This window comes from Eucalyptus grandis, chromosome 6 (assembly GCF_016545825.1).
Source record: "Eucalyptus grandis isolate ANBG69807.140 chromosome 6, ASM1654582v1, whole genome shotgun sequence".
NCBI classification, from domain to species: Eukaryota; Viridiplantae; Streptophyta; class Magnoliopsida; order Myrtales; family Myrtaceae; genus Eucalyptus; species Eucalyptus grandis.
The window spans coordinates 6290658-6317633 of NC_052617.1; the positions used below are offsets into that span (position 1 = coordinate 6290658).

The 26976-nt window shown below is 43.4% G+C and overlaps 3 protein-coding genes across 3 annotated transcripts; 2 read left to right on the top strand and 1 right to left on the bottom strand.

Moving 5' to 3' along the window:
• The first annotated feature begins 903 nt into the window (after positions 1-903).
• Positions 904-6373, top strand: LOC104456652 (synaptotagmin-2). Its single transcript, XM_010071504.3, has 12 exons — positions 904-1568; positions 2056-2154; positions 2328-2378; positions 2486-2609; positions 3317-3435; positions 3524-3625; positions 3750-3824; positions 3998-4074; positions 4195-4441; positions 4706-5056; positions 5466-5597; positions 5883-6373. Exons 1-12 carry the CDS (start codon positions 1458-1460, stop codon positions 6012-6014), a joined length of 1620 nt encoding a protein of 539 aa, XP_010069806.1. The 5' UTR covers positions 904-1457; the 3' UTR covers positions 6015-6373.
• A 10870-nt stretch (positions 6374-17243) lies between these two features.
• LOC104456653 (receptor protein kinase CLAVATA1) lies at positions 17244-20705 on the top strand. Its single transcript, XM_010071505.3, has 2 exons — positions 17244-19993; positions 20105-20705. Exons 1-2 carry the CDS (start codon positions 17449-17451, stop codon positions 20482-20484), a joined length of 2925 nt encoding a protein of 974 aa, XP_010069807.2. The 5' UTR covers positions 17244-17448; the 3' UTR covers positions 20485-20705.
• Positions 20706-22271: 1566 nt separating this feature from the next.
• Positions 22272-25889, bottom strand: LOC104416371 (receptor protein kinase CLAVATA1). The gene is made up of 2 exons (XM_010027772.3): positions 23064-25889; positions 22272-22923 (listed from the first exon to the last, which is right to left on the bottom strand). The coding sequence occupies exons 1-2, from the start codon at positions 25642-25644 to the stop codon at positions 22535-22537; spliced, it is 2970 nt and encodes a 989-aa protein (XP_010026074.2). The 5' UTR covers positions 25645-25889; the 3' UTR covers positions 22272-22534.
• Positions 25890-26976: the final 1087 nt, after the last annotated feature.

The following is a 26976-nucleotide window of genomic DNA, read 5'->3' on the forward strand; positions in this document are numbered from 1 at the left end:
AATGTCCGATCTAGTTCTTAAACTTTCGATCAGCTCAATTTAGTTCATAAACTATTGATAAATGTCCGATCTAATTCTTTATTACTGTTTTTCCTTTTTTTTTGCTTCTCCTCTCTTCCCTCCGCTAGCTTCGGCGAAGGGAAGCCGGCGTTTGGCGGGGGTTGCAAGCGAGGATCGTCCTCGCCGGACGCCGGCGAGGGCGGCCCTCGCCTAACGCCGTGAGGGTGACCCTTATTGAACGCTTAGGCCAGCCGGCGGCGAGGAAAAGAGAAGAAGCAAAAAAAAAAAAAAAAAAGAGGAAAAACAGTAATGAAAGATTAAATTGGACATTTATCAATAGTTCAAAACAAATCAACTGACAGATTGAAAATTCAGCCCAGATCGGATATTTATCAATAATTCATAAATCAAATTGAGCCGATCGAAAGTTCAAGAACGAAATTATATATTAAGTAAAACGTAGGAATCATTTGTGACATTTTCCCATTCTAATCTTATGAAATCGAAAATTGAACCGAGACTCTCGAAAATTGTCCAAAACCGGTCAATTCAGTCCACCTATTCCCAATTCGATGGCTCCGCGTCGGCTCCGTGTTGATGGCCCCCAGCACTAAGAACCTAACAATTTCCTAATAATAAAGATGTCGGCAATGGGGGGCATGGATGGAGATGTCACAAAACGACAAAAAGAGAGGGAGAAAAGCCTCGACCCCGGCGTCGGCACGAAGCCAAAACGGAAAGTCCAGATCCAGATGAAAATCCCATTATCCAAGTAAACAAAAACAAAACAAAACAAAACAAAACTAATCAAATAGCTTTTCGATAATTTAATAATAATAAATCGGGAAAATTGACTTTTTACACGATCCCTCCCCTCCTCCTCCACCTCCTTCTCCAACGTTATCGTCGCGAGGCGTCGCTGTCGTTCCGCCTGTTTACGCGAACTGTTGCAAAAACAGCACAAGCTTTCTCTCTCCTCCTCTTCTCCTCTTTCTCTCTCTCTCTCTCTCTCTCTCTCTACCTCTGTGTGTGGCCGTTAAAATTCCCCCCCTGAACGCTTTGACGAATCAGAGCCGCCCTCGTCCGTAGCGCCCCCTTCCCCTGCAAAGCGAATGACCGTTACCGACACTCGCACTTCACACGCACACCACGCACACTCCTGTGCCTCTGTCTGCGGCCGCGGGATTAATTGCCTCCTTTAATGCGGGTCCTTCCGGGGTAGGAAATGAAATGGCGTAATTGCGGCACCCTCTTGATCCATTCGACCGGCCCCTGAGTTATTACCCCTCCAGCGGATCGCCTTCCGGTTTCCGCGCGACGATCTCGTGCAATTTTGTGGAGCAATTGGGAAAAGTTCCATTCTTTTGGGGTTCTGATCTTCTGGGTGATCGCGGAAGGCGACGGAGAGAGGTGGGTCAGTGCCGGAGTTTGAGGTTTCCGGGTGTTTTGTCGTGAGGATGGGGATCGTGAGTACGGTTCTTGGTTTCTGCGGGTTTGGGGTGGGAACTTCGATCGGGCTCGTGGTCGGCTACTACATGTTCATCTACTTCCAGCCCACCGATGTCAAGGTCTGTGTTTTTTCCCGTTCTTTTTATGTCCTCGTTCCCCTGTCATTGCTGTTTCGCCTTTTTGGCCGCTTGCTTCCCTGGAAATTGCTGCTGGTACTAGCTGATTCCGTTTGTTTACAAGTTTGTTTTTTTAATTGTTGACGCATAAAAAATGGTTAAAAAGATCTTACCTTTTTGTGGTTATCGAGAGAGTGCGGCTTTCTGGATTCTTTTTTTTTTTTTTTTTTTTGGTTTGATGGGTAGGATTATTCTGTTTACAGATGTTTAATAGTGTAATATTGGGCTGCGGTCAATCTTTAGGTTTAGCTCGGGTCATGTGTGAGCTAGTATCAAAAAGCTAGTTAATCTCCCTTTAGCATACATTTGCTTTTGGCCAACCATGGAAATTGTGAAAATCAATTGACTATAAGGAAAAAGTGTCGTCACTGTTTAGAAAAAATAATGGGGAGCATAGTCTTAATTCTCTCTGATTGTTTGATCTCTTCAGGACCCCGTGGTGCGTCCTCTAGTCGAGCAAGATACGAAATCCTTGCAGCGTCTGCTCTCGGAGATACCTTTGTGGGTGAAAAATCCAGACTACGACCGTGTATGTTCTTTTCGATGCGGCCTCAAGCTTCAAGTTTATTGCTGTTGCTTGTGAAAATTCTGATTATGTTGCTCCTTGCTGCTATTGCGGCCACGATTACGGTTTCAAATGCTGTTATTCAGCCTTTCAGGAGCTCCTAGATGACTGCTTTCTTGTGTTTTGTTGTGTAACAGGTTGACTGGCTCAACAAATTTCTCCTCACCATGTGGCCCTATCTAGATAAGGTATTCTCACTTGACAAAGTTACTTTTTCAGTTTTGATTTGTAATTCGCAGTTATACTGCTTTAGATCGTTATTCTACTTCTGAGGAAGCATGTGTTTTGTTCGTAGGCTATATGCAAGACTGTGAAGACCATAGCAAAGCCGATTATTGCCGAGCAGATACCGAAATACAAGATTGATTCTGTCGAGTTTGAGGAGCTTACATTGGGTTCTTTGCCACCTACTTTCAATGGTTGAAGCTTTCGCTCTCTCTCTCTCTCTCGTATTGGCCAGTGTGAATATGTGGACTCCTTGCTTCATGTTTTTCATGCATGAAATGTTATTTATAGGAAGCAGCATAATCTGAAAGACTGATTGGTTTGTCAGTGTTTCTTGTCTTTCATTGGCAAAAGAAATAAACTGAATTTGGTATCTGTGTACTGTTCATACTTGCTTGGCTGCTCATACTTAAATGTGGATAAATATTAGGTTTTGACTAATGAATGACTTTGTTATGCTAAGACCCGTGTGCTCTGGACTTGATTCAAAGACAAAGCAATGCACGCACTAGATTTCTGGTGGATATAGGTAGCTTTAGAATTGTTGACTCAATCCCGATACATTGAATTCTAGGGAATGATAGAGTTTTCAGTTATCTTTAATTTGTTCTCCTGAGAGATACAGCTCTATGCATGTTAGTAGTTATCTTTAATTCATGGACTTGGACTGGGCATTAGTTGGACAATTGAGTAAATAATTAGAACTAAAGCTTGTGATGGCCTAATGATAGAATGTTTGGGAGAATCTGCTTCACTCAGTCCAGTTTCATGTTGACAGCTTCTTTATTTACCTAGCATTACACAGTGAATTATGGGCTGAATGATAAGATATTCCTGTTTAGCTGTCATTCATCTTCTTAAACGGCATGTCTTTAATGCTATCTTACTCTGTGTTCACCAGGAATGAAAGTCTATGTTACTGATGAGAAGGAGTTAATAATGGAGCTGTCGATGAAGTGGGCCGGGAATCCTAACATCATTGTTGCTGCTAAGGCATTCGGGTTGAGGGCAACTGTTCAGGTATCGATAAATAGCTAGTTACCTATCCCCCACCCTTCTTCTGTCTGTTTCTGTGTCTCTCCAATCTCTCAATTTCTGTGCATTTTAGGTGGTTGATTTGCAAGTGTTTGCTTCTCCGCGCATCACTCTGAAGCCTCTGGTTCCGACCTTTCCTTGTTTTGCGAAGATATTTGTGTCTTTAATGGAAAAGGTGTGTTGAATAGTTTCCAGTTTAGACTTCTTTTTTGTTTAGAGCTGCATTCACAAGGGTTTTCCTATGATAAGACTATCCCAATCCCGTTTGCTGTCTAGTTATTCAGTGTTTCTTTGTGCAGCCACATGTAGATTTTGGCCTGAAGCTTCTTGGAGCAGATGCTATGGCCATTCCTGGCCTCTATAGCTTTGTCCAGGTAATGCCCTTACCTTTTCATAGGGGTGATTTGAATAGATTTCTCCATTCTTCAACTTCACCAATTGTTGGCAATAACCATGTAAACTGCTGATTTAGATAAGTTTGGGAAAATCCTACCAACTATTACATTGTAACAAGACTTCTTAGTATTATATTTATGTTTGTGTTCAGGAACTTATCAAGGATCAAGTTGCAAATATGTACCTTTGGCCTAAGTACCTAGAAGTACCTATTCTGGATCCTTCTAAGTAAGTTTTCCTCTTTGCAAGCTGTCCTTTCCTTCAATTTGTGCTGCCATGCGTTAATGAATATCAAGGTGCTAATTCAATCACTGGACCAACTAAATGGGTTTTTGTTTACTCTTGCAGAGCTGCAAAGAAACCAGTTGGGATTCTTAATGTAAAGGTCCTGAAGGGAATGAAGCTTAAAAAGAAGGACCTTCTGGGTAAGTCAGACCCTTATGTGAAGCTAAGGCTTACTGAAGACAAGTTATCCACAAAGAAGACAACAGTGAAACATAGCAATCTAAATCCTGAATGGAATGAGGAGTTTAGTTTGGTGGTCAAGGACCCAGAATCTCAGGCCTTAGAGCTTATTGTCTATGACTGGGAACAGGTAATTTCTTCTCACTGGTATTGTAGGTATCTAATTTAGTCAGTTCAAATTTTTCTACACTATTGAGCCTGTTATTCTATTGCTGTTCCCCCCTGGGCGCCTGACTTCGCTTTGTTTTCCTTTTGGCTGAGTACTTCCCCAGTTGATGTCATAAATATCAAGCAGTCTGATATCTGATGGTCATTTTCTAGAAAGCCGATAGGTTGAAATATGTTTATTGCATACACTGAATGGGATCTTAAACTGCCTCTGTCGTTTGCATAGGTTGGTAAACATGACAAGATGGGAATGAATGTCATTCCACTGAAGGACCTTACACCGGAGGAGCCAAAAGTTATGACTCTTAATTTGTTGAAGAACATGGATCCCAATGATGTCCAGAATGAGAAGTCACGTGGGGACATTGTTGTTGAAGTGGTTTACAAGCCTTTCCAGGACGATGAGATACCCAATGATGTCGAAGATTCAAATGCAGTAGACAAGGCTCCTGAAGGAACACCTGCTGGCGGCGGTTTGCTTGTAGTTATTGTACACGAGGCTCAAGATGTCGAAGGAAAGCATCACACAAATCCTTATGTCCGTCTACTTTTCAAAGGGGAGGAAAGAAAGACAAAGGTATGAAACAGTAATGAGGCATGAGACTGTTTCTTCTCAGAATGGAGTACAGTAATGATTCACGCTACATTATGTGTGAATTCACTCATTTAGATTTTATCACAACATTGAAATGGCGCCACACTTTTATGTTTGAAAGTGGATAGAGTGGTTGTAGAGTGGGTTTCACTTTGATGTCCTTAATCTTATCCTGACAGAGTTGCTCGGTTGTTTATCACTCAAAATGCAAGAGCTGTCACTATAGGAATATTCGACCACTTGGTCAGGCCCATACCTGCATGCTTTCCTGTTTTACTGGCCAGCTCCAGTAAATGTTTACTCATTTGACCTTTGGAACCTAAGATTCCAGAAACGTTTCAGGATCAATTTGGTTTTGGCACTTGCTTATTGCTGTTTTCATTTTCTGTAGCATGTAAAGAAGAACAGAGATCCAAGATGGGAAGAAGAGTTCCAGTTTATGCTTGAGGAACCACCTACCAATGACAGAATTCATGTGGAAGTCATTAGTACCTCCTCAAGGATGGGCCTGTTGCATCCGAAGGTATAATCCTACTTTCACCATTGGCTCGACTTGGAAATAGTAGGTTCTTGGAATGTTGGATCCCCATCAGTGTTCACCAAGTAAACGTTGTTGGTTTTCCTCTCTCCAATCTGCGGATTGCTTTCTCTTTTCAATTCTGAGGTTCAATTTAGGTCATTTTACATGTCAAAGTTGAGGATGTGCATTCTGTTTCTCCCAAATAGGCCGTGGATTCTGCAACATGTCTTGCAGAACTTATCAGAACCAATTTCTGACGCTTTGTCTTTCTTTGCTTAATTAAATCAGGAATCGCTTGGCTATGCGGATATCTACTTATCTGATGTTGTCAGCAACAAGAGGATCAATGGGAAGTACAATCTCATCGACTCCAAGAATGGACAAATCCAAATTGAGTTGCAGTGGAGAACTTCAACTTAGGGCATTGCTTGGGTTGGCAGCGTTCGGGGGTGCCTCCCAGCGTTTTAACTCCTTGTTAGTCAATCTGTGTGAATGATTTGTATAAATCCCTCTGTTTGAAGATTTTTACTGTTGATATCATTTCTGTTTTCGATGATAAGCTCGAGCTAAGATTAATGTTCATGATGAGCATCAGCAATCACTGAGCGAGACCTTTAGCTGCAGTACGAACTACTGCACTTGGCACTTAGATTTTGCATTTTTCAGCTTAAGGGACTATCTACACGATATACTGTGTGTTTCATCTGTCTTTTGGGTTTTCATACATTGTTCACCACACAGCTCCTGTGAAGTTTCAGTCTGAGATTTGTGTTCTTATACTGTTTTCCATTTGTCTTTTCGGTTGCATCTGATTGTCTTAAGGCCATGGGCTTTGAATTATATGGTATGAGGCCTCACTTGAAGCTTTAAGCCCATCGTACTGGTGGAAATGCTTCACTCGAGCCTCTGTCCTGATGATGGAATAGCAAGTATTCTTTTGCCATTCTCTGAAGTCATCTTAATTCTCAAGCCATGTGTGTGATAAAGGAACAAACAGGGAATAACTTTTTACGATATCTTCCTTTATCCATTGGAATCACTTTTGAAAAGTCAAAAAGCATCCCTTTGGCTTTTCTGAAAAACTTAAAAAGGTTATTTATGAAGAGTAATTCCTGAAAAGTAATTTATTTTCTATCTTGTTTCTGACATATCCAATTCGGAATCCCGTCATTACATCGCATGTGGTTTTTTACTAATTTTTTTCTATTTGTTTATTAACTAATTTATATTTAGTGGGAAATTTCCACCTTTGGAAAATCTTCAATTAATTTTGCACAAATCCAAAACAAACAATAATAAGAAGAATTATTATACAGATCATTTAGATTTACAAGGTCTATGATAGATTCGTTTTGCCAATTGGGCGGATGCCGTACTCATTAGATGGTTAGAAAACAACTTACTTAGGGATTTACGTTTCATAGAAAATGAAGGTCACATAATAAGTAGAGAAGCTACTAATATATCTTATATACAGACGTATTAATTAATTCGAAGTATAATTTAAATCATTACATAAAAAACCTTGGATTAATTACGATTTTGCGTATCTCTATAAATTTTGAAATTTAAACATAATCAAACACAAATTACTGTTCCATTTGTAATTACTAGAGATCAACATATTTGATTGAAGACGCAATATCCAATCTCTCTAAAATTTTCTCTATGAGATTGTAATAGTTTCATGCAAATTGTATTGAGTCCTTATGTTTTAGTAATAAATGAAGATAACATAAATTGTTCATAAATTCTGATTCAATGTGCGATGTCGCTTTTGGAATTTCAATTTGTTTAATGTGGTCTAGAAATTATTACTAAATATTTAATGCAGTCTTCTATTTGTTCAAACGATAAATCACATATTATCCAATGACATGGATTATTATGAAATAATAAGTCAATATATCTATCTTTTATCCATTTATGAAAAGGAAAAATATATTAGGGCTCTAACATATCTATCATTAGTTGATTAGGTAGGTTGTCATATCATGATTTGAGATTAATATTTTACCTGAATAATTCACACGTGACATTTTTTTATTGTCCACCGTTCAAACTTAGCTCGCTTAGATATATCTTAATAATTTATGAATCATATTGAATAAATTGAAATTTTAAAAATAACGTTACACGTTAAATCAAAACTAAATAACTCTACGTGTCATTTTCACTTTCGAATGATCTACCAGATTCCCAATATGAGAAGATTTTTCATGATCTTCTTTTCACCCAACTGGCCTACCCAAAAGAGAAAGATAAGAAGAGGGTTCATTTTCGAGGTTCCATGCTGTAATGATTAGGCCTCTGAAGAAAGTCCTTCCTGGCAGATGGGACACCTTGCCGAATCTACACTCTATTTTGACTGACTGTGATTGAGGATGAAAGACGACTGAAGAATTGAAATTTTATTCTTTACCACGATCATTTCTGATCATTGCATGTTTGATCCCACTTTCTATCCTCTCTCTCTCTCTCTCCTGTCCACTCGTTTTTTTCTCTTGCCAAAAATATGGAATATCTTTTGCCGGGTAGATTTCTAGAAGTATAGGTGTAATGTCACCAAAAAAAAAAGACTACGTATTACTAAACATTCGAGGATAATTCTGTTTATCGTACATTTGGTGAGCCTGAGGTTCTTGTTAGTTTGTAGAAATGAAAGTTAACTTTCCAGAAAAATGGATGACAATTATTTTAACTCAAATTGATCTGTCACAATTAGACTTGATCATGGATTTTGTAATTGAAAAAGCGTCAGAAAAATTATGAATCTATCAATTAGACTTATGTAACACATTTAGTATTGACGTGAATAACTTTTAATAATATTTTTTCATTTCTCATATATTTTAATTTTCCTCTTCTTTTTCTTTCTCCTTTCCTTCCTTCTTCAACAATTGGCCAATGGTGATGCTCACCTACTAACCATGGGCGAGACTTAACCTTGCTAGTTCTGATGAGGTGGAGCCTTGCCTAGCCATTGGCGAGATTGGAGCCCTCACCATATTTCATAGGGTCGACTCGCCTTGGTAGCAAGGCTTGAGCTCTCACCAAAGGTCGCAAGATTGAAGGCTGTGATTTTACAGCCTTTGGCAAGAGCTAAAGCCTTGTTAGTAGCTTGTGAGGTCCGGAGGAAGAAGAAAGGAAAAGGGGAAAAAAAATAAAAGATCGACAAAATAGTATTAAAAGTTATCCATATCAGCGTCAATCTTGTCACATAATTTAGTCGTCATTCACGTTAGCAATATTCAAATAAAATAAGTTTTAATGACTGAATTGACACTAAATCAAAAGATTTATGACTAAAAATTACAATTCAAAAGTTTATGATTAAGTTAGATAAATTTAGAATTTTTGTAACACTTTTCCCATATAAGCCCCTTCACTCTTAAGGTCCTCAAAGTACTTTTTACACGTGACTATAGTTGTAAAGCCAAGAATTAAGCCCAAGTTAGATTACTTGCGATGCGAAATAATTATGTATTTTTTAATTGATAAGCAATGACCGGATTCAAAGTTTGACAAAAAAAAAACGACCGGATTCAAAGGCTCTATTTTGATAGTAAGTTAAAATGTTTATGATTAAAAATTACACTCTATTTTGACTGACTCTGACTAAAGATGAAAGACGACTGAAGACTTGAAATTTTATTCTTTACCTTAATCATTTTTTATCATTGCATGTTTGATCCCAATTTGTATCTTGAAGATTGGATTCTCTCTCTTCCCTATCCACTCGTTTTTCTCTTGCCAAAAATATAAAATATCTTCTATCCCTGTCGATTTCTAGAAGTATAGGTGCAATGTCAAAAATAAAATAAAATACTATGTATTACTTAACCTTCGAGAATAAGTTTGTTTATCGTATATTCAACGAGCTTGAAGCTCTAGTTAGTTTGTAGAAATGAAAGTTAACTTTCCGAAAAATGGGTGACAATTATTTTAACTCCAATTGATTCATTGCGATTAGACTTGATCATACATTTCGCAACAAGAAAAGTGTTAAAAAAAGTCATTAACATATCGTGTTAGTGCTAATTTAATCATAATTTTTTTATTAATGTTAATTTAGTCCAAAACTTTCGACTTAATATCAACTCAATCCTTTTGGTTAACTCTGGCTAGATTTTGCCAATATGAACACAAGTTAAATTTGCATGGCACGGCCGACTGTGACATTAACAACTTTTAATAATATTTTTATATTTTTATATTTTTTATATTTTTAAAATTTTTCTTTTCTTTTTTTCCTTCTCTTCCTTCTTATCGGCCAATGGTGAGGCTTGCCTTTCGACCATGGGCAAGGCCTAACCTTGCTAAGCCAATGGCAAGGCTTAAGCCCTCACTATAGGTCACGAGGTTAAGCCTCACCCAACCATTAGCAAGACTTGAGCTCTCACTAAAGGATGCGAGGTCGAAGGCTATGACATTGTGGCCTCTAGCGAGGGCTCAAACCTTGCCAATGGCTTGTAAGGTCCAATGATTAGCCGGAAGAAAAATGAAATAATCAATAAAATATTAAAATATCACTAAAATTTATCCACATCAGCGTTGGTCGTATTATATAATTTGATCGTCGTTCACGTTAGCAATATCCCATCAGAATTAGTTGGAATGACTAAATTTACATTAGGTCAAAAAGTTTAAGACTAAAAATTACAACTAAAATATTTATGATTAAATTGATACACGGGTTTATAATTTTTCTAACACTTTTCCCATATGAGCCCCTTCGCTCTTAAGGTCATGAAGGTACCTTTTACAAGTGACTATAGTTATAAAGCCAACCTAAATCAATTGAGCACAAGTCAGAAATGATTAGGCCTTTTTAAACTGACAAGTAACGACCCGATCAAAGAGCTCCGTTCAAATGATCTCCCCTAAATACGACTGACCAAGTAATGCCTAATGACTATGCATTTTGTGGGCTTTAGTGGGTATCTTTATAATGACCAATGGTTTATAAACAGGTTTCTACTTTTCGCCCGTATATTTTCATACTTTTTCTAATCAAGTTGCTATATTTTTATTTGTCTATGGTCAAGGATACTTCCACGCCTACTTTCCCATGAAATGTCACAAACACCCCTAAAAAGCGATGACGTCAACCTTTATGTCCTATGTCTCTCGTCTTTTCAATTTTCACCACCTTTTCGAATATTAAACAAGCAATAATCCTAAATATTCTTCATTATTTCCTTAGGATCCCATCTTTTATTGATCTTTCTTTTTTTTTAATTCTTTTCAATATCGAAGTATAGCCAAGAACCTTTTAATTAGAGTCTCGCTTGGGTTTTAGAAAATTAATCTTCCTTGAATCATGTAATTAGACCTCAACATGATGAGACTTAATTAAAAGTAGAAGGATTTAATTACAAAAATTGAATGAGAATGACTTTGATTAACAAAAGCTTGAAAGTACGAAGAAAAAAAATATAGAATGTCCAATTATTGTGTTGGAGGATCCATTGACATTCTAGATATGGTCTTATGAAAAGCTGGAGTGGATATAGAATCAAGATATCTATGACTAAACTAGAGAAAGTATGTGCTCATACTCAATTATTGTATTAATTAAATACCCGATATGATTACCCAAATCATTTAATAAATCGAGTGCACTGAAAAGTTTAATTATAGTTCACATTTCTCGAATTAAATATTGTTCTCGAATGGATGCTCTTCATAAAGAGAAAACCTTAGATAATATAGTACCAAATACCCAACTATTAGCTGGTACTTGAGTATGAAAAATGTTTTACAACAAAAGGAAAAAAAAAAACTTCTATTAAGGGTCAAGACATTTTGTTTAAGCTTATTGAGTTCTAAGTGTAAAAAGATGAACTAAGTGAATAGTACTTCTCCTTATTCAGGATCAGGTGATTTGCACACCAAATTTTCACACCACCTCAACGAATCCACTACACCGGGCAATGTTAGTAGCATACTCTTGCAAATTGGCTCAAGCATTCGGGATATCATCTCCCACAACATGATTTGATTCCAAAATCGTAAGAAGTGAAGCAAACTCTCTCATCATCTAAGCCACAAACACTTCATTTTTCTAGTTGAATTATTTTATGTCGTGACCTTTTTCTCTAGTCAAATGCGTACTCAAAATCAATTTGTCGAAAAAGTATCATGCACTTTTTTTTTCCCTTTCAATACCCAAAGCTAGTGATATTTAATTAATGGTTCTATCGTGCCAATGTCCTCCATTTTCCACCACTTGAGCAACACAAAGAATATGGTTACCTTTTCTTGTCCTCCTCCCATTAGTCCCCCGAGTGTGGATTTTCCACAATTAAACTATAAAAAAGAAAAAAAGGAATATTTATCTGACCTGTATGCCTGCAATGAGCCACCACTAATGGGCATAAAATGATTAAGACACTGAAATAGATGGAAGGATTCTCGTGGCTCCTCTTAGATACCGCAAACTCAACCATCCACACATGCTCAGTTGCCACTAAAAGTAGCTAAATCTTTATTCTCGAAGTCACTATGTTTCGAATCATTCCTCCTAATCAAGATTCCCCACGACTCCCTCTTTTTAACAGAAAAGAAAGGCGGAGTAGGGTCATGAGGTTCGATGTTCATTCAAATGTTCAAATGAAATCATAATTACTTTGCACCACCCTTAATTCTAAGGTTCTAGATTGGTGAATCCGCTACTACAGTCCCATAAAGATGCCAGGTGTCCAGAAGACTCTCATACAAATTATGCAAGTTAGATTTGAACTGTTTAGAAACCGGTTTATAATGTCGCTAATTACCTAAACATAACCCCAACTTTAGGTCATATACCAGTTTTATCCTGAGCTATTTTTCTTCTAAAAAAAAAAATCTCGAACTTTCACTCTCATCCTAAATCTACTCACAAGTCCAAAAATTGCCACGGATTTCTTCAAGACTATCAACATCATGAATCTATTATTGTCTAGTAATGGATTTCAAAGACACATTTACAATGGGGCTAATTACCTAAAAAACCCCCAACTTTAAGTAATATTCAAATTCTACGTCGGATTTTTTTTTGTCTAAAAAAATTCAAACTTTCACTCTAGTCCCATATATATCCACACCTCGCCATCAATTTCTTCGAGGTTATCTATTTTTGCCCCATACAAACGTGAATGTGTTGATGAAGATGTAAATTATGATAATAAACTTCTAACTGGCTCTGATGTTGACAATGTTGAAGAAACTAGAGGCAATTTTGGTATGCGTAGGCAGGTATGTGACTAAAAAAAAAAAAAAATCGAATATGGACCTAAAATTGAGAGATGTTAAAGAAATAGTGTACATCGAATCCGTGACTATGCGAAAGACAGTTGACCTTCTCCACTGTTAAACCAACCACATGAACGGTGAGTTTCCCACTACCTCTTTTGTTTATCTATCACCTGAGAATAGAATCTGTTCTCGTGGGCAGTGGACTGGCACTGGAAAATTATCTTGGAATATATGCTTTGTCTTGGTTGTCGCAACTTGCACGGCTCTCGTATTTCTGTCTAATAATGAAACCCGAGGAGGAACGACTCGCCAGTATTAATGGAGAACCACCCTTTTTTAGTTCATCCAACCGTTGAATCAAAGGGTCCCCCATAAAGCTCTTCTGGCATGGCCGTATTCGATTCGTGAAATGAGGCGATTTGAATATGAACAAATTTATGATTTATGATTTGTTGGATTAATCTCTAAGTGGGTGTGTGCAAGCATCTCAAGAAAAGAAACAAGAAAGGTGAGGGATTTAAGGAGAGAAGGTCAAACTACTTGACAATTGAGGAGGATATGCTGATCTTGTAAGCATATTCGTGGTGTGTTCAAGTAACTATAATTTCAAGGGATTCGGCGCTTGTAAAATGAGACGATTGCTCATAAAGGTAGATAAGTCGCGAGTTCGAGTAATTTGGATAAGTCTAAGATCAAAGAAAGATACGAGAATAGGCCGGTTTGCGCCTCCTGATTCTTCGAAACTCGTGTAGGAAAATGCTGTTTTTCTTTTGACGAGGGAGCCTGTTTAGGTGGATAATCTGTAAAAATTTAAATAAAATGTAATTAATCTCATGATCCGAGTGAGATGAAAGGGGATATGCTCAGACAAGTGGCTTAACGTGGGACCTTGTGCACTTAGAAGTAGGGGAGTCAAATCTATGTCGTGCGTCTTGTCTACGCAAATATAACTACTCCTTTGACTCTGAAAGTTTGGCACGATTGCAATTTGCTAATCTATTATACATAGTCAAAACCGGAGGCCGGAGCTAAACGAGTATTCATGTGGCACTTTACTTTGTTTTTATGATGATCATGTGGCAAGGCACATGGTATAATAGTGGCACATGGCTCGCATTCAATCCATAAATATTGGCTTATTGATTTGTTATCTCGAAACTTTTATAATATTAAGTTTAAATTACAAGAACAAATTGAATATAGAGATAAAATGGCAATTATGCTCACCACAAATTCTCTCTTTTGACTTTGATTATAAGTTTGAAAATCAGTAGAAAGAGACCAAATGATTAGAAATAGTTAATTGTTATTCCTCCGAAAAAATTATTCAGATAATTAAGAATTAAGTTAGAGAGGGAAATATGTCTTGAATGAATAATATTCATTATTGCAACTTATTGTGACATGTAAATAAGTGCACGATTTATCTATTTGATATAAAATAGTATTAAACAGTTTTTTTTTACCAGTATTACATAAAACAGATCAAGGTACCTTTTATGATCAATTTTTATTTAACATTCACTAAGTATTAACATTACAATAACATTCGTTTATTAAGCTAAGAAAATTTAAAATTTAACTTATTTGAAACACGCAAATTGACATTTAATTCAATTTTGTGTCTTTATTTTGAAATTAAATATGACTTATATCCTTTAAGCAAATTTATTCATTAAAAGTTAAAGTGAAGGTAAGTCTATCTAAAGTTCATGTAATTTGGAATTCATTAGAATTAAAGATAAGAGAGAAATTCAAAGCTTTAATGCATTGGTTTATGGTTAGACATCTTTTTTAAGTATTATAACCCAAATATTATCTAAATAACGGACACAGAGAAATGATCTCGATTTTTATTGTAGCCATAAGATTGAAAGAAAATCTCATTTGAGGGTTATGACACTAAATAAGGAAATCCACATGCTCCAAAATTTGTGAAGAACCTAACAAATTCTAACTTTTCTTTTTCCAATTTTCTTACTGTATACTATACAGCAAAATTTATATTGCCATTATCTAACTTCCAATTTATTTATTTTTAGTTGGTACTTTCTATAATTGACGTATTTACAACCCCAAATATTATACATCAATAAATCAATGTAAAAGTTTATGTACTTATTGCCCTTTTAGTTATATATATAAACCTAAAAGTACACGCGTTCAATCGAGATGTAAAATTGAATACTATATTTGCATCGAATTTAATTATTGCCCTTTTATTTATAATTTACGTCTTGTACGGTATGTGGCCCTCCAAATTCGGTGAACTAAAAAATTACGTTGACATTGATGTTAGTGGGTTTATCAGTTTTAGATTAATAAAAAGCAAAAAAAAAAAAAAGATTGCACCAAAAAAATTAAGATACCATCTAAGTATATAAAGATTGTACGTCAGCATAGGATTTCAGCATCAAGTAGTTGCAAAAATTTCAAATGCCTTGGACTCGAAAAGAACGACAACAAGAACCTTAATCTAGTATCAAGTAAAAAGTACAAGTCAAACCATGTACTCCTTTTCTCTATTTTATAAACTTTAAGTTGAGATCTAAATAAAATGAAAAATTCTTATAAAAAGATAAAAAATTGCATATTGCTCAATGGAGTCGAAAATTCACCTCCTCTTCAGCTGGTTCTCGAACGAGGAGTCGGCTGAATTCAACCAAGTTCTAAATTTCATTTTTTCCCACGGACCATCCGCCCAGCTTTCCCAGTATCATGACAGGAGCACAACCTATGGGAACATTAATTTACAAAATCGGTGTATCAAATAGCATGTCATATCGAATAAGGGCATCGATCATGTTATACTTTCGATAGGGGTGCACTCCACGAAGAGAGCTAAAGGAATGAAGCCAGGCGACCGCCGACCTCGACTCGGTGAAACGACTCGGCCGGGTCAATTCAACGTGTCGAAACTTTATGAAGTAGATCTTGGCGTACTGGAGCAGGTCCCAGACCAGCTAAGCCGCTTAGGATCTACACCACTGCACCAAAGCTGCCATGAAAGAACGGAGGTCGAGCACCGTACGAGCAGAGCGCTTTTGGGGAGTGGCGACGGAGCATGGAAACAAACAAAAAAGGACGAGTGGACTTTCCAGGTCCCGGCCAAAAGCGGGAAGTCAGCAGACCCGGAGGGGTAGAGGACGTGGCGAGCCTTTGCGCAGAGCCCGGACTCGACTGCACCCGAGTCCATGTGAACCCGGGTGATCAGGTGGATCTCACGGCTCAGATGCAGACACCTCATCTGATCGGCGATCGTGATTGTTTTGGATCGACGGTGGGCTTGGATTCAGACAAGCGTCGGTCTTCATGCGGGGCCCATGGCTTTTGAAAGGGAAAATTCACGGGCGAATTAATTACAATCGAAGTCGTATTGTCAATGATTATGATTCGTTCGGTTAGTGGCGCACATCTAATTTATGTGTCTGAAAGATAGAAACTATTGTTATGGAGTCTGAATCCATTTAGTGCGCCATCCCATCCGACATCCTTGTTCGGTTTCCCAAGGCAAAGGACGAAGGTGGCTATCGATGGGATCACGCTCGTGCTTTTGCACGTCGTGCAACGACAATTGGTGTCCAATGTAATGCCAAAGCAAGAGTGCTGTAGCTGATGTCTATTGAGCTTCCTCATCCCACGAGAAGGGGAGTATATATATATATATATACACACCCACACATATTGAGTAAAAATATCTACATGAGAATATTTTAATATGCACTGAGAGACCGACTAAAACTCACTTGGCAATTCTTCATGTGATACGAGAACACCGTTCAAACACGGTGTGAATTTATTAAGAAAATCATCAAATTAATATGATATAATTGATTAGAAGGTAAAACATTGAGACATTTTTCACCTCATTGATCATGTGAAATCATTAGAAACAAAGAGATTTCCAAGGTAATCACCATAAATTGGACAAGACAACACAAATTGGCCGTCCCCATCATGGGTAAAGTCCATCGCTCGCTGTTGATTTCAATAATCTTTGTAACTTCCAAATTGAGATTGAGTTTGTGAGGTGATTAGAACAGTGCTGATTCATCAAATTTAATCTCGATTGGGAATTGCATTAGACTTGACTGGGACTTGGCCAATCAACTGTATCAAACACCAATTTTTTAATAACGCAACATAAAAGAATGAAAGAAAGACTCATAATTATAATTTAGATTATACGATGTCAATTCATATGTATCCTTGGATGAGTTGATATTTCTGTATGATGTATGTGATTTATAGGATTGAGCTCAATCTAATAGGAACCTTAAAAACTAAACTGACTATAAAAACCGCATTAGATTAACCAAAACTGCACGGCAACCATGCACGAAATTTCTCTTATTCCCATAACCATGCAGCATCATGCATGATCAACTTTGCTTTCACAGGATTAGTTTATTCATGCCACGAAGACTCGAAGAGAGACTTCGATTCTCGCCTTTTCACCGGACACTTGCGCTGCCCTCCGCCCTTCCCTGCTATTAATAATAGGGCGGTTCCTCGTCCCTATTCGATTCTAGCCTCTCCTCTTCGTCGTACGAAACTCCCAGGCGGCACCACGGCGCTCGTCCGTCGTCGAGCAGCGGCGGAGCACGAGAAGAAGATGGCGGCGACGGCGGCGAAACCGCCCTGCAAGCCCGCTTCCTACTTCTGGTTCTCCTCCTCCTTCTGCCTCCTCCTCTTCGTCTCGGCTTCCCTCGCGCAGAGCGACCTCGACGTGCTCCGGCAGCTCAGGGCCGCCCTGGCCGCGCCCAACTCGACCGCCCTCCACGACTGGGTCGGCCCCTCCTCCTCCTCCTCATCCTCCTCGTCGCCGCCGCCCTTTCCGCATTGCTCCTTCACCGGGGTCACGTGCGACGCCGGCTCCCGGGTCGTGTCTCTCAACCTCACTGACGTCCGCCTCTTCGGCCGCGTCCCCCGCGAAATCGGCCTCCTCCGCGACCTCGTCAACCTCACGCTCACCAGCTGCAACCTCTCGGGGACCCTCCCGCCGGAGCTCGGCAACCTGACCGAGCTCGAAGTCCTCGACGTGTACGACAACAACTTCACGGCCCAGCTGCCGCCGGAGGTGGTGGGGCTGAAGAAGCTGAAGTGGCTCAACCTCGCCGGCAATTACTTCTTCGGCGTGATACCGGAGGTTTACTCGGAGATGGAGAGCCTGGAGTACCTGGGGCTGCAGGCGAACCAGCTGAGCGGCAGAGTCCCGGCGAGCCTCGCGAAGCTGAAGAACCTCCAGTGGCTCTACCTGGGCTACTTCAACACGTACGATGGCGAGATTCCGGCGGAGTTCGGGTCTATGAAAGAGCTCAGACGCCTCGACTTGGCGAGCTGCGGCCTCTCCGGCGAGATTCCGGTGAGCCTGAGCGAGCTAAAGAAGTTAGACTCTCTGTTCCTCCAGTGGAACAACCTCATGGGCGTTATCCCCCCCGAGCTCTCGAAGATGTTGAGCCTCATGTCCCTCGACCTCTCCAACAATTACCTCACTGGAGTGATTCCGGCGACCTTCGCCGAACTCAAGAACCTGACTCTGCTCAACCTGTTCGCGAACCACCTGGAAGGCCAGATCCCCGAGTTCGTGGGCGAGCTTCCGAACCTGGAGACCCTCCAGGTTTGGGGCAACAACTTCACGATGATGTTGCCAGCGGGCCTAGGGAGGAACGGGAGGCTGCTATACGTCGACGTCACGCAGAACCACTTCACCGGCACGATCCCTCGGGAATTGTGCCGGGGAGGGAGGCTCAAGACTCTGATCCTGACCAACAACTCGTTCTTTGGGCCCATCCCTGATGAATTCGGGGAGTGCAAGTCGCTGACCAAAGTCCGAGTCGGCAAGAACTTTCTCGACGGGACGATTCCTCGGGGGATCTTCAACCTGCCGCAAGCAACTATAATCGAGCTTAACGACAATCTCTTCTCCGGCGAGCTCCCGGCGCAGATGTCCGGCGAGAACTTGGTCATCCTGTCGCTCTCGAACAACCGGATTTCCGGTGAGATCCCTCCGGCGATTGGCAACTTCAGCGGCCTGCGTACTCTGTTACTGGACGCGAACAGGTTCTCCGGCAAGATTCCCAGCGAGCTTTTCTCGCCGAGGTTCCTACTGAGGGTGAACATCAGCGGGAACAGCATCAGCGGCAGGATTCCTGGTTCGGTCACTGGGTGCACTTCTCTGGCAGCCCTTGATTTGAGCAGGAACAATCTCGCTGGCGAGATTCCGAACGGCTTGTCTAGCCTGAAAGTGTTGGCCGTCCTCAATCTGTCGAGCAACAGATTGACCGGTCCAGTTCCAAAGGAAATTGGCATCATGACCAGCCTCAATACGCTCGATTTGTCCTTCAACGATCTCTCCGGCGAAGTCCCCCACGAAGGCCAGTTCCTCGTCTTCAAGAACTCCTCCTTCGCCGGAAACCAGAAACTCTGCTCGCCAGGCCGCTTCTCTTGCCCTTCGCGGTCAAGTGCCTCGCGCACTTCCTCGAGGGTTGTGATCACGGCAATCTCACTCGTGACCGCGGCGCTGCTCATCACCGTCACGGTCTACCAGGTCCTGAAGAGGAGGCGGCAGGGCTCGAGAGCCTGGAAGCTCACTGCCTTCCAGAAGCTCGGCTTCAAGGCCGAGGACGTGCTCAAGTGCCTGGAGGAGGAGAATATCATCGGCAAAGGTGGCGCGGGGATCGTCTACCGCGGGTCGATGCCCAACGGGACGGACGTCGCCATCAAGCAGCTGGCGGGACGGGGCGGCAACGGGCTCAGCGACCACGGCTTCTCCGCGGAGATTCAGACCCTCGGTCGGATCCGGCACCGGAACATCGTGAGGCTCCTCGGATACCTCTCCAACAAGGACACCAACCTGTTGCTGTACGAGTACATGCCCAATGGGAGCTTAGGGGAGCTGTTGCATGGTTCGAAAGGCGGCCACTTGCAGTGGGAGACGCGGTATCGGATCGCCGTGGAGGCCGCGAAGGGGCTGTGCTACCTCCACCACGATTGCTTGCCGCTGATAATTCATCGAGACGTGAAGTCGAACAACATTCTGCTGGATTCGGACTTCGAGGCGCACGTCGCTGATTTCGGGCTGGCCAAGTTCTTGCAGGACGCCGGCGCATCGGAGTGCATGTCGTCCGTGGCCGGTTCCTACGGCTACATAGCCCCAGGTCAGAGAGTAGTTTCTGGCTTCATTTTATCTCTTACTTGTCTCTGATATATCAGTCTGCAGATTAAGTACTAAGATCCCCGAGAACTGCTTGCTATTGCTGTTGTTGCAGAATACGCCTACACGCTGAAAGTGGACGAGAAGAGCGACGTGTACAGCTTCGGGGTCGTGCTGCTGGAGCTGATAGCCGGGAGGAAGCCGGTGGGGGAGTTTGGCGACGGCGTGGACATCGTGAGGTGGGTGAAGACCGTGTCGGACCCCCTCCCGCAGCCGCCGTCGGACGCGGCCTTGGTGCTGGCCGTGATCGACCGCAGGCTGGGCGGGTACCCCATCGCGAGCGTGATCCACCTCTTCAAGATCGCGTGCCGGTGCGTCGAGGAGGAGAGTTCCGAGAGGCCCACCATGAGAGAAGTCGTCCACATGCTGACAAACCCGCCTCTGTCCGCCACCACCTTCGCCGTCGGCGCCACCCCGGACCTCATCAAACTGTAGGGGCTCTCCTCTCTTTTCTCAGTAAAATAAAAGCTTATAGTGCTTTGCAAATGATCGTGGCCAGAAGAGGCTTTGTATGGGTGAATGTAAAATTATCGTGTAATAAACTTGTCTGTGCAAGTGGTCGTGAATGTATCTCCCTTCTGTGGTGGTTCAATGTAAAAAAGGTTAAGTATCTCGAAAAACTGGCTACTATAAACTCGTCGATCCGATTCGGCACTCCTCGATTGGTCGGTCAGCTCATTCGAATTGCATAAGGGGGCAAACATCGGTGAATGTAGGAGCGCTCCCGAATCAGAGTGAGTAGTCCCTGGCAAATTGAAATTTCTTGTTAGCCTGATCTTAAGAGTTTTCTCTCGTTACGATCCGCGGAGTAAGAATAATATCACTTACGTTAACACCTCTTGCAATGAGAAATGCCATGCTTGCATCATATCTTAAACAAAATACGAGACTAGGAGAGCACTGGACATGACTGACAATGATTTGTCAATAATTGTTTCTCAAAAATACGTATATTGTTTCGAGCACTAATACAGCATCCAGCTAAATTGACCAAACGTACCGACCGAATACTCACAAAGGCTCTTGAGGGCAAGTATTCTCGACAACAAGGTTAGAAACTTGACGCGAGGGAGTAGGACTACATTCGGCTCGCTCAGCCGGTGCCCATAAAAGTTGGGATGTGTTTCTTCTCGAGCATTACGTTGTCCCGATGAACAGCAATACCGTAAGATGTACTAATCCCTCGTCTCACGGACACGGGCAAGGGTAAAGATACCGTACATCGGCCAAGATATTCAGGCCCAATGGGAACTTGCACTAGCAACTATACCAACTAGGCTATGTAACTTCTCAAATCTTGCCTCTATTTAAGCTTTAGAATTCTCAGCTTCCACTGCCTCATAAGATCTGTTCAGCTTCTCTCTCTCTCTCTCTCTCTCTCTCTCTCTGCGCTATTGCAAAGGCCAAAATGAAGGTAATGATCAAGATACTATAGTTGCATTTTCTTTGTATCTTTACCAAGTGCTAATCCAACTTCAAATATGAGTGCATCCCTACGTATTCTTGATTAGGAGTGCTAATCCACACACATCCCTGATCTCCTTCAACCTTCGATGGGGGTTGCTGAGGTTGCAACCTCGGCATTACCTACCTCACCTGCCATCATGCATCCTCAGCGCCCATCGTACCACCTAGTAGCCAATGCGACAGAGTTCACGTATATGCGAAGGAGCTCGTCAACCGTTACCACGAGAGCTAAGGTATGATCTGATGTGATTTGGAACTTAGAGAGAGACTTCAATTTTCCTTTGCTCTTCTGCGAATGGAAATGTGGGATTCTAGCGATTAATGGGCTTGTTCTCCATTTTTGTTTCGGTTCGTGGTATGACAGTGGAAGAAGAAACGCATGAGGAGGTGCCGTGCAAGTCCTGTGAACGGAGAGCACGGCTCGATCTGTGCTTCCGCTTCCATTCTCGTCAAGATCTTAATCGCGGGTAGAATCGAATCCAGTGTCTAAGGAGGTTGCTCTCTGGTCTTCTCACCCGATTCCACACCGGGTTCGCTCTCATTTCGTTGTTTGCTAGAATCAGAAGGAAATATGAATCTGACCTCACCTAAATAGAGACTAGTTAGAGCATTTTTCGTGAGTCTCCTTTTTGTTTAAGCGCCAAAGAGATGCACGCACACTATTTCTTCCCGAGAGGCGTTGATGTAAGTGATATTCTTGATCCAATGAATCATAACAGGAGAATCTCTTAAGATCAGGCTAACATTAAGTTTCAATTTGCCAGGGGCTAGTCACTCTGATTCAGGGATTCCGGCATCCGCTGACGTTTGCCTCCTTATTGCAACTCGAAATGCACGGACCAACCATTTGCGGAACGCCGAATCGGATCGATGAGCTTCTAGTAGCCAATTTTTCAAGAGACTTCTTGAACAACCACAGAAGGAAACACACATTCAAGACCACTTACGCAGCCTCTTCTGGCCAAGTTCATTTGCAAAGCATATCAGCTTTATTTTATTGAGAAAAGAGAGGGAGTCCCTACAGTTTGATGAGATCCGGAGCGGCGAGGATGGCGGCAGACGGAGGTGGGTTCGTCAGCATGTGGACGACTTCTCTCATGGTGGGCCTCTGGGAGCTCTCGTCCTCGACGCATTGGAGCGCAATCTTGAAGAGGTGGATCACGCTCGCCATCGGATACCCGCTCAACCTGCAGTCGATCATAGCGAGCACCGACGCTGGCTGTGGGAGGTCCGATGCATCCAACGGCGGCTGTGGGAGGTCCAACATGGTCTTCTTCACCCACCTCACGATGTCCATGCCGTCACCAAACTCCCCCACCGGCTTCCTCCCAGCTATCAGCTCCAACAGCACGACTCCAAAGCTGTACACGTCACTCTTCTCGTCCACCTTCAGCGTATAGGCATACTCTGTGACATAGCAATAGCAAGCAGTTCTCCATTTAGCTATAAATTAATAGAGTTAGCTATGTTTTGTTAAATGTCTATAGCCGAAAATTAACATAATCTGCAGACGGATACATCAAACACAAGTTTTGACTACTCCAAACCTGGGGCTATGTAGCCGTAGGAACCGGCCACCGCGGACATGCACTCCGACGCGCCGGCATCCTGCAAGAACTTGGCCAGCCCAAAATCCGCGACATGTGCCTCGAAGTCCGAATCCAGCAGAATGTTGTTCGACTTCACGTCCCGGTGAATTATGAGCGGGGAGCAATCATGGTGGAGGTAGCACAGCCCCTTCGCTGCCTCCACTGCTATCCGGTACCGTGTCTCCCACTGCAAGTGGCCGCCTTTCGAACTGTGCAACAATTCCCCTAGGCTCCCATTATGCATGTACTCGTACAGCAGCAGGTTGGCGTCCTTGTTGGAGAGGTATCCGAGGAGCCTCACGATGTTCCGGTGCCGGATCCGACCGAGGGTCTGAATCTCTGCGGAGAAGCCGTGGTCGCTGCACCCGCTGCCGCCCCGCCCCACCAGCTGCTTGATGGCAATGTCTGCCCCGTTGGGCATCGACCCGCGGTAGACAATCCCCGCGCCACCTTTGCCAATGACATTCTCCTCCCCCAGGCACTTGAGCACGTCCTCGGCCTTGAAGCCGGGCTTCTGGAAGGCAGTGAGCTTCCAGGCTCTCGAGCCCCGCCACTTCCGCCTCAGGACGCAGACTATGACAGTTACGAGCAGTGAAGCAGTCACGAGTGAAATTGCCGCGATCACGAGCCTCAATGAAGTGCGCGAGGCTCTTGACCGCGAGGGGCAAGAGAAGCGGCCTGGCGAGCAGAGTTTCGGGTTTCCGGCGAAGGAGGAGTTCTTGAAGACGAGGAACTGGCCCTCGTGGGGGACTTCGCCGGAGAGATCGTTGAAGGACAAATCGAGCGTGTTGAGACTGGTCATGAGGTGAATTTCCCTAGGAATTGGGCCGGTCAATCTGTTGCTCGACAGATTGAGGACGCTCAACACTTTCAGGCGAGACAAGCCTTCCGGAATCTCGCCGGCAAGATTGTTCCTGCTCAAATCAAGGGCTTCCAGAGAAGTGCACCAAGCGACCAAACCAGGAATCTCGCCGCTCATGTTGTTCCCGCTGATGTTCACCGCGAGAAGGGACTTTGGCAAGAACAGCTCACTGGGAATCTCACCGAAGAACCTGTTCGCGTCCAGGGACAGAGTATGCAAGCCGCCAAAGTTGCCAATGGCCGGAGGGATCTTACCGGAAATCCAGTTGTTCGAGAGCGACAGGATCCCCAAGCTCTCGCCGGACATCTCCGCCGGGAGCTCGCCGGAGAAGAGATTGTCGTTGAGCTCGACTATAGCTGCTCGCGGCAAGTTGAGGATCCCCCGGGGAATCGTCCCGCTGAGACAGTTCTTGCCGAATCGGACTTTGGTCAGCGACTTGCACTCGCCGATTTCATCGGGGATGGGGCCAAAGAACGAGTTGTTCGTCAGGATCAGAGTCTTGAGCCTCCCTCCCCGGCACAAGTCCCGAGGGATCGTGCCGGTGAAGTGGTTCTGCGTGACGTCGACCAAGATCAGCCTCCCGTTCTTCCCTAGGCTCTCCGGCAGCTTCCACGTGAAGTTGTTGCTCCAAACCTGGAGGACCTCCAGGTTCGGCAGCTCGCCAATGGCCTCGGGGATCTGGCCGTAGAGGTTGTTCGCGAATAGGTGGAGCAGAGTCAGGTTCTTGAGCTCGGCGAAGGTCGCCGGAATCTCTCCGGTGAGGTAATTGTTGGAGAGGTCGAGGGACATGAGGCTCGACATCTTGGAGAGCTCGGGGGGGATAAAGCCCGCGAGCTTGTTGAGGTGGAGGAACAGAGAGTCCAGCTTCTTCAGCTCGCCCAGGCTCGCCGGAATCTCGCCGGAGAGGCCACAGCTCGCCATGTCGAGGATTCTGAGCTCTTTCAGAGACCCGAACTCCGCCGGAATCCCGCCGTCGAACGCGTTGAAGTAGCCCAGGTAGAGCCCCCTGAGGTTCTTCAGCTTCGCGAGGCTCGCCGGGACTCTGCCGGTCAGCTGGTTGCCCTGCAGGCCCAGGTATTCCAGGTCCTCCATCTCTGAGTAAACCTCCGGTATCTCGCCGGTGAAGTAATTGCCGCCGAGGTCGAGCCGCTTCAGCTTCTTCAGCCCCGCCACCTCCGGCGGCAGCGGCCCCCTGAAGTTGTTGTTGCCCAAGTCGAGTTCTTCGAGCTGGGTCATCGCCCGCAGGACTTCGCCGGGGAAGACCCCGGAGAGGAGGTTGACGGAGAGGTTGAGGAACCGGAGTGACGTGAGGTTGCCGACCTCCGGCGGGAGGGTCCCGGTGAGGTTGTCGGCGGCGAGCGTGAGGTTGACGAGGTCACGGAGAAGGCCGATTTCGGGTGGGATGTAACCCGAGAGGCCGACGGAGGTGATGTAAAGAGAGACGACCCGCGAGCCGTCGTCGCACGCGACTCCGGTGAAGGAGCAATGCGGCAAGGGCGGCGGCGACGAGGAGGAGGAGGAGTCGATCCAGTCGCCGAGGGCGGCGGAGGAAGGCCCGACCATGGCGGTTTTGAGCTTCAGGAGCACGTCCAGGTCGCTCTGTGCGAGGGAAGCTGAGAAGAAGAGAAGGAAGAAGAAGAAGACGCCATTGCAGGGCGGGTTCGTCTTCGTCATCATCAGCTTCTTCTCTTCCGCTGTTGCTCGATGATGGACGTCTGATGGAGCTTCGCCTGGAAGTACGAGCAGAGAAAGAAAAGCTTTAATGGCAGAGAGAGCAGAGGATGGATAGTGCTAGTGTCCTGTAAAAAGGTGAGAATGGAAGGCTCTCTTGGAGTTTTGGAAAAGCAAAGTCCCGTGCATGCTGCTGCATGGTTACGGGAGTTAATATAGATATTTCCTGTACAGATCCTGAGAAGTTTTGATTAACTTAGGCCTCGGCCATGGATTCTACCTCATTCAAAGATTCATGTGATCTTTGAATGCTTCATTATCAGCTTTTCCTTTCGTACTTTTTTGTCACGGTGTCCAAAAAAATAAACAATTGCCCAAGTCTCGGGTCTAACGCAACTTCACGTCAAGATTAAACTGGATGAATTAGGCCCACCATGTTTACGTCTCTGACTCAATCTAGATTCGGAGCTTACGAAAAGTTTTGAGATGTAAGACGAGCTTTACAGGGCCAATGATGAACGCTGCTCATATTAGGATAGATGGTCAATTTGCTGTCACCTCGAACACACTCAATTTTCTATCGTGTGTTCACGTGATCACAAAACATTTTCTATTAAAACATGATAAAATATATATATCTCGATGTTTTATCTTTAAATCAATCGTATCATATTGATTTAAAGATTTTCTCAATGCATTCATATTGTATTTGGACAGTATTTTGAAAGAATTGTCAATTTGGCCTAAGTCACTCCCATTGCATAATTTTTTCAAAAAAGAAAAAAAAATCTCGTGTAGATATTTGCAAGTAAATATTGAACGCTCGATGTCACCTCCTTTATTTTTTCTTTTTTTTATCCTTTTGGCTTGTGGGATGAGGAAGGACGCTCAACGGGCTCTAGCCACAGCACTGTTTCTCTGGCATTACATTTAACGCCCGTTGTCGTTGCATGATCTGGCACAATCACGACCGGGTCCCCTGTCTCCGTCGACCCTTCGTCCTTTTCCCAAGGGAAGAAACCGAACAAGGATGTCAGACGGGATGGCGCAGGAGACGACTTCTGACTCCCAAACAAGAGCTTCTTCCGTCTGCGGGACAGAACATAATGCGATGTACCGGATGAACCGCGACCATTAAAATAAGTCAGAATTTACGAAATTTCCACAATACGAAAGGATTAACCGATCGGTCCGTGAATCTAAAGGTTAAAGAAGCACGAAGACAACCGCCCGCCCGAATCCGAGCCGGGTGGGACCGACCCAATCGCAATCGTCGACCGGATGAAAATGTCGACCCCAGGGCAAAGGCTCCGCTTGTCCTCTGCCCCCGGCCTGACC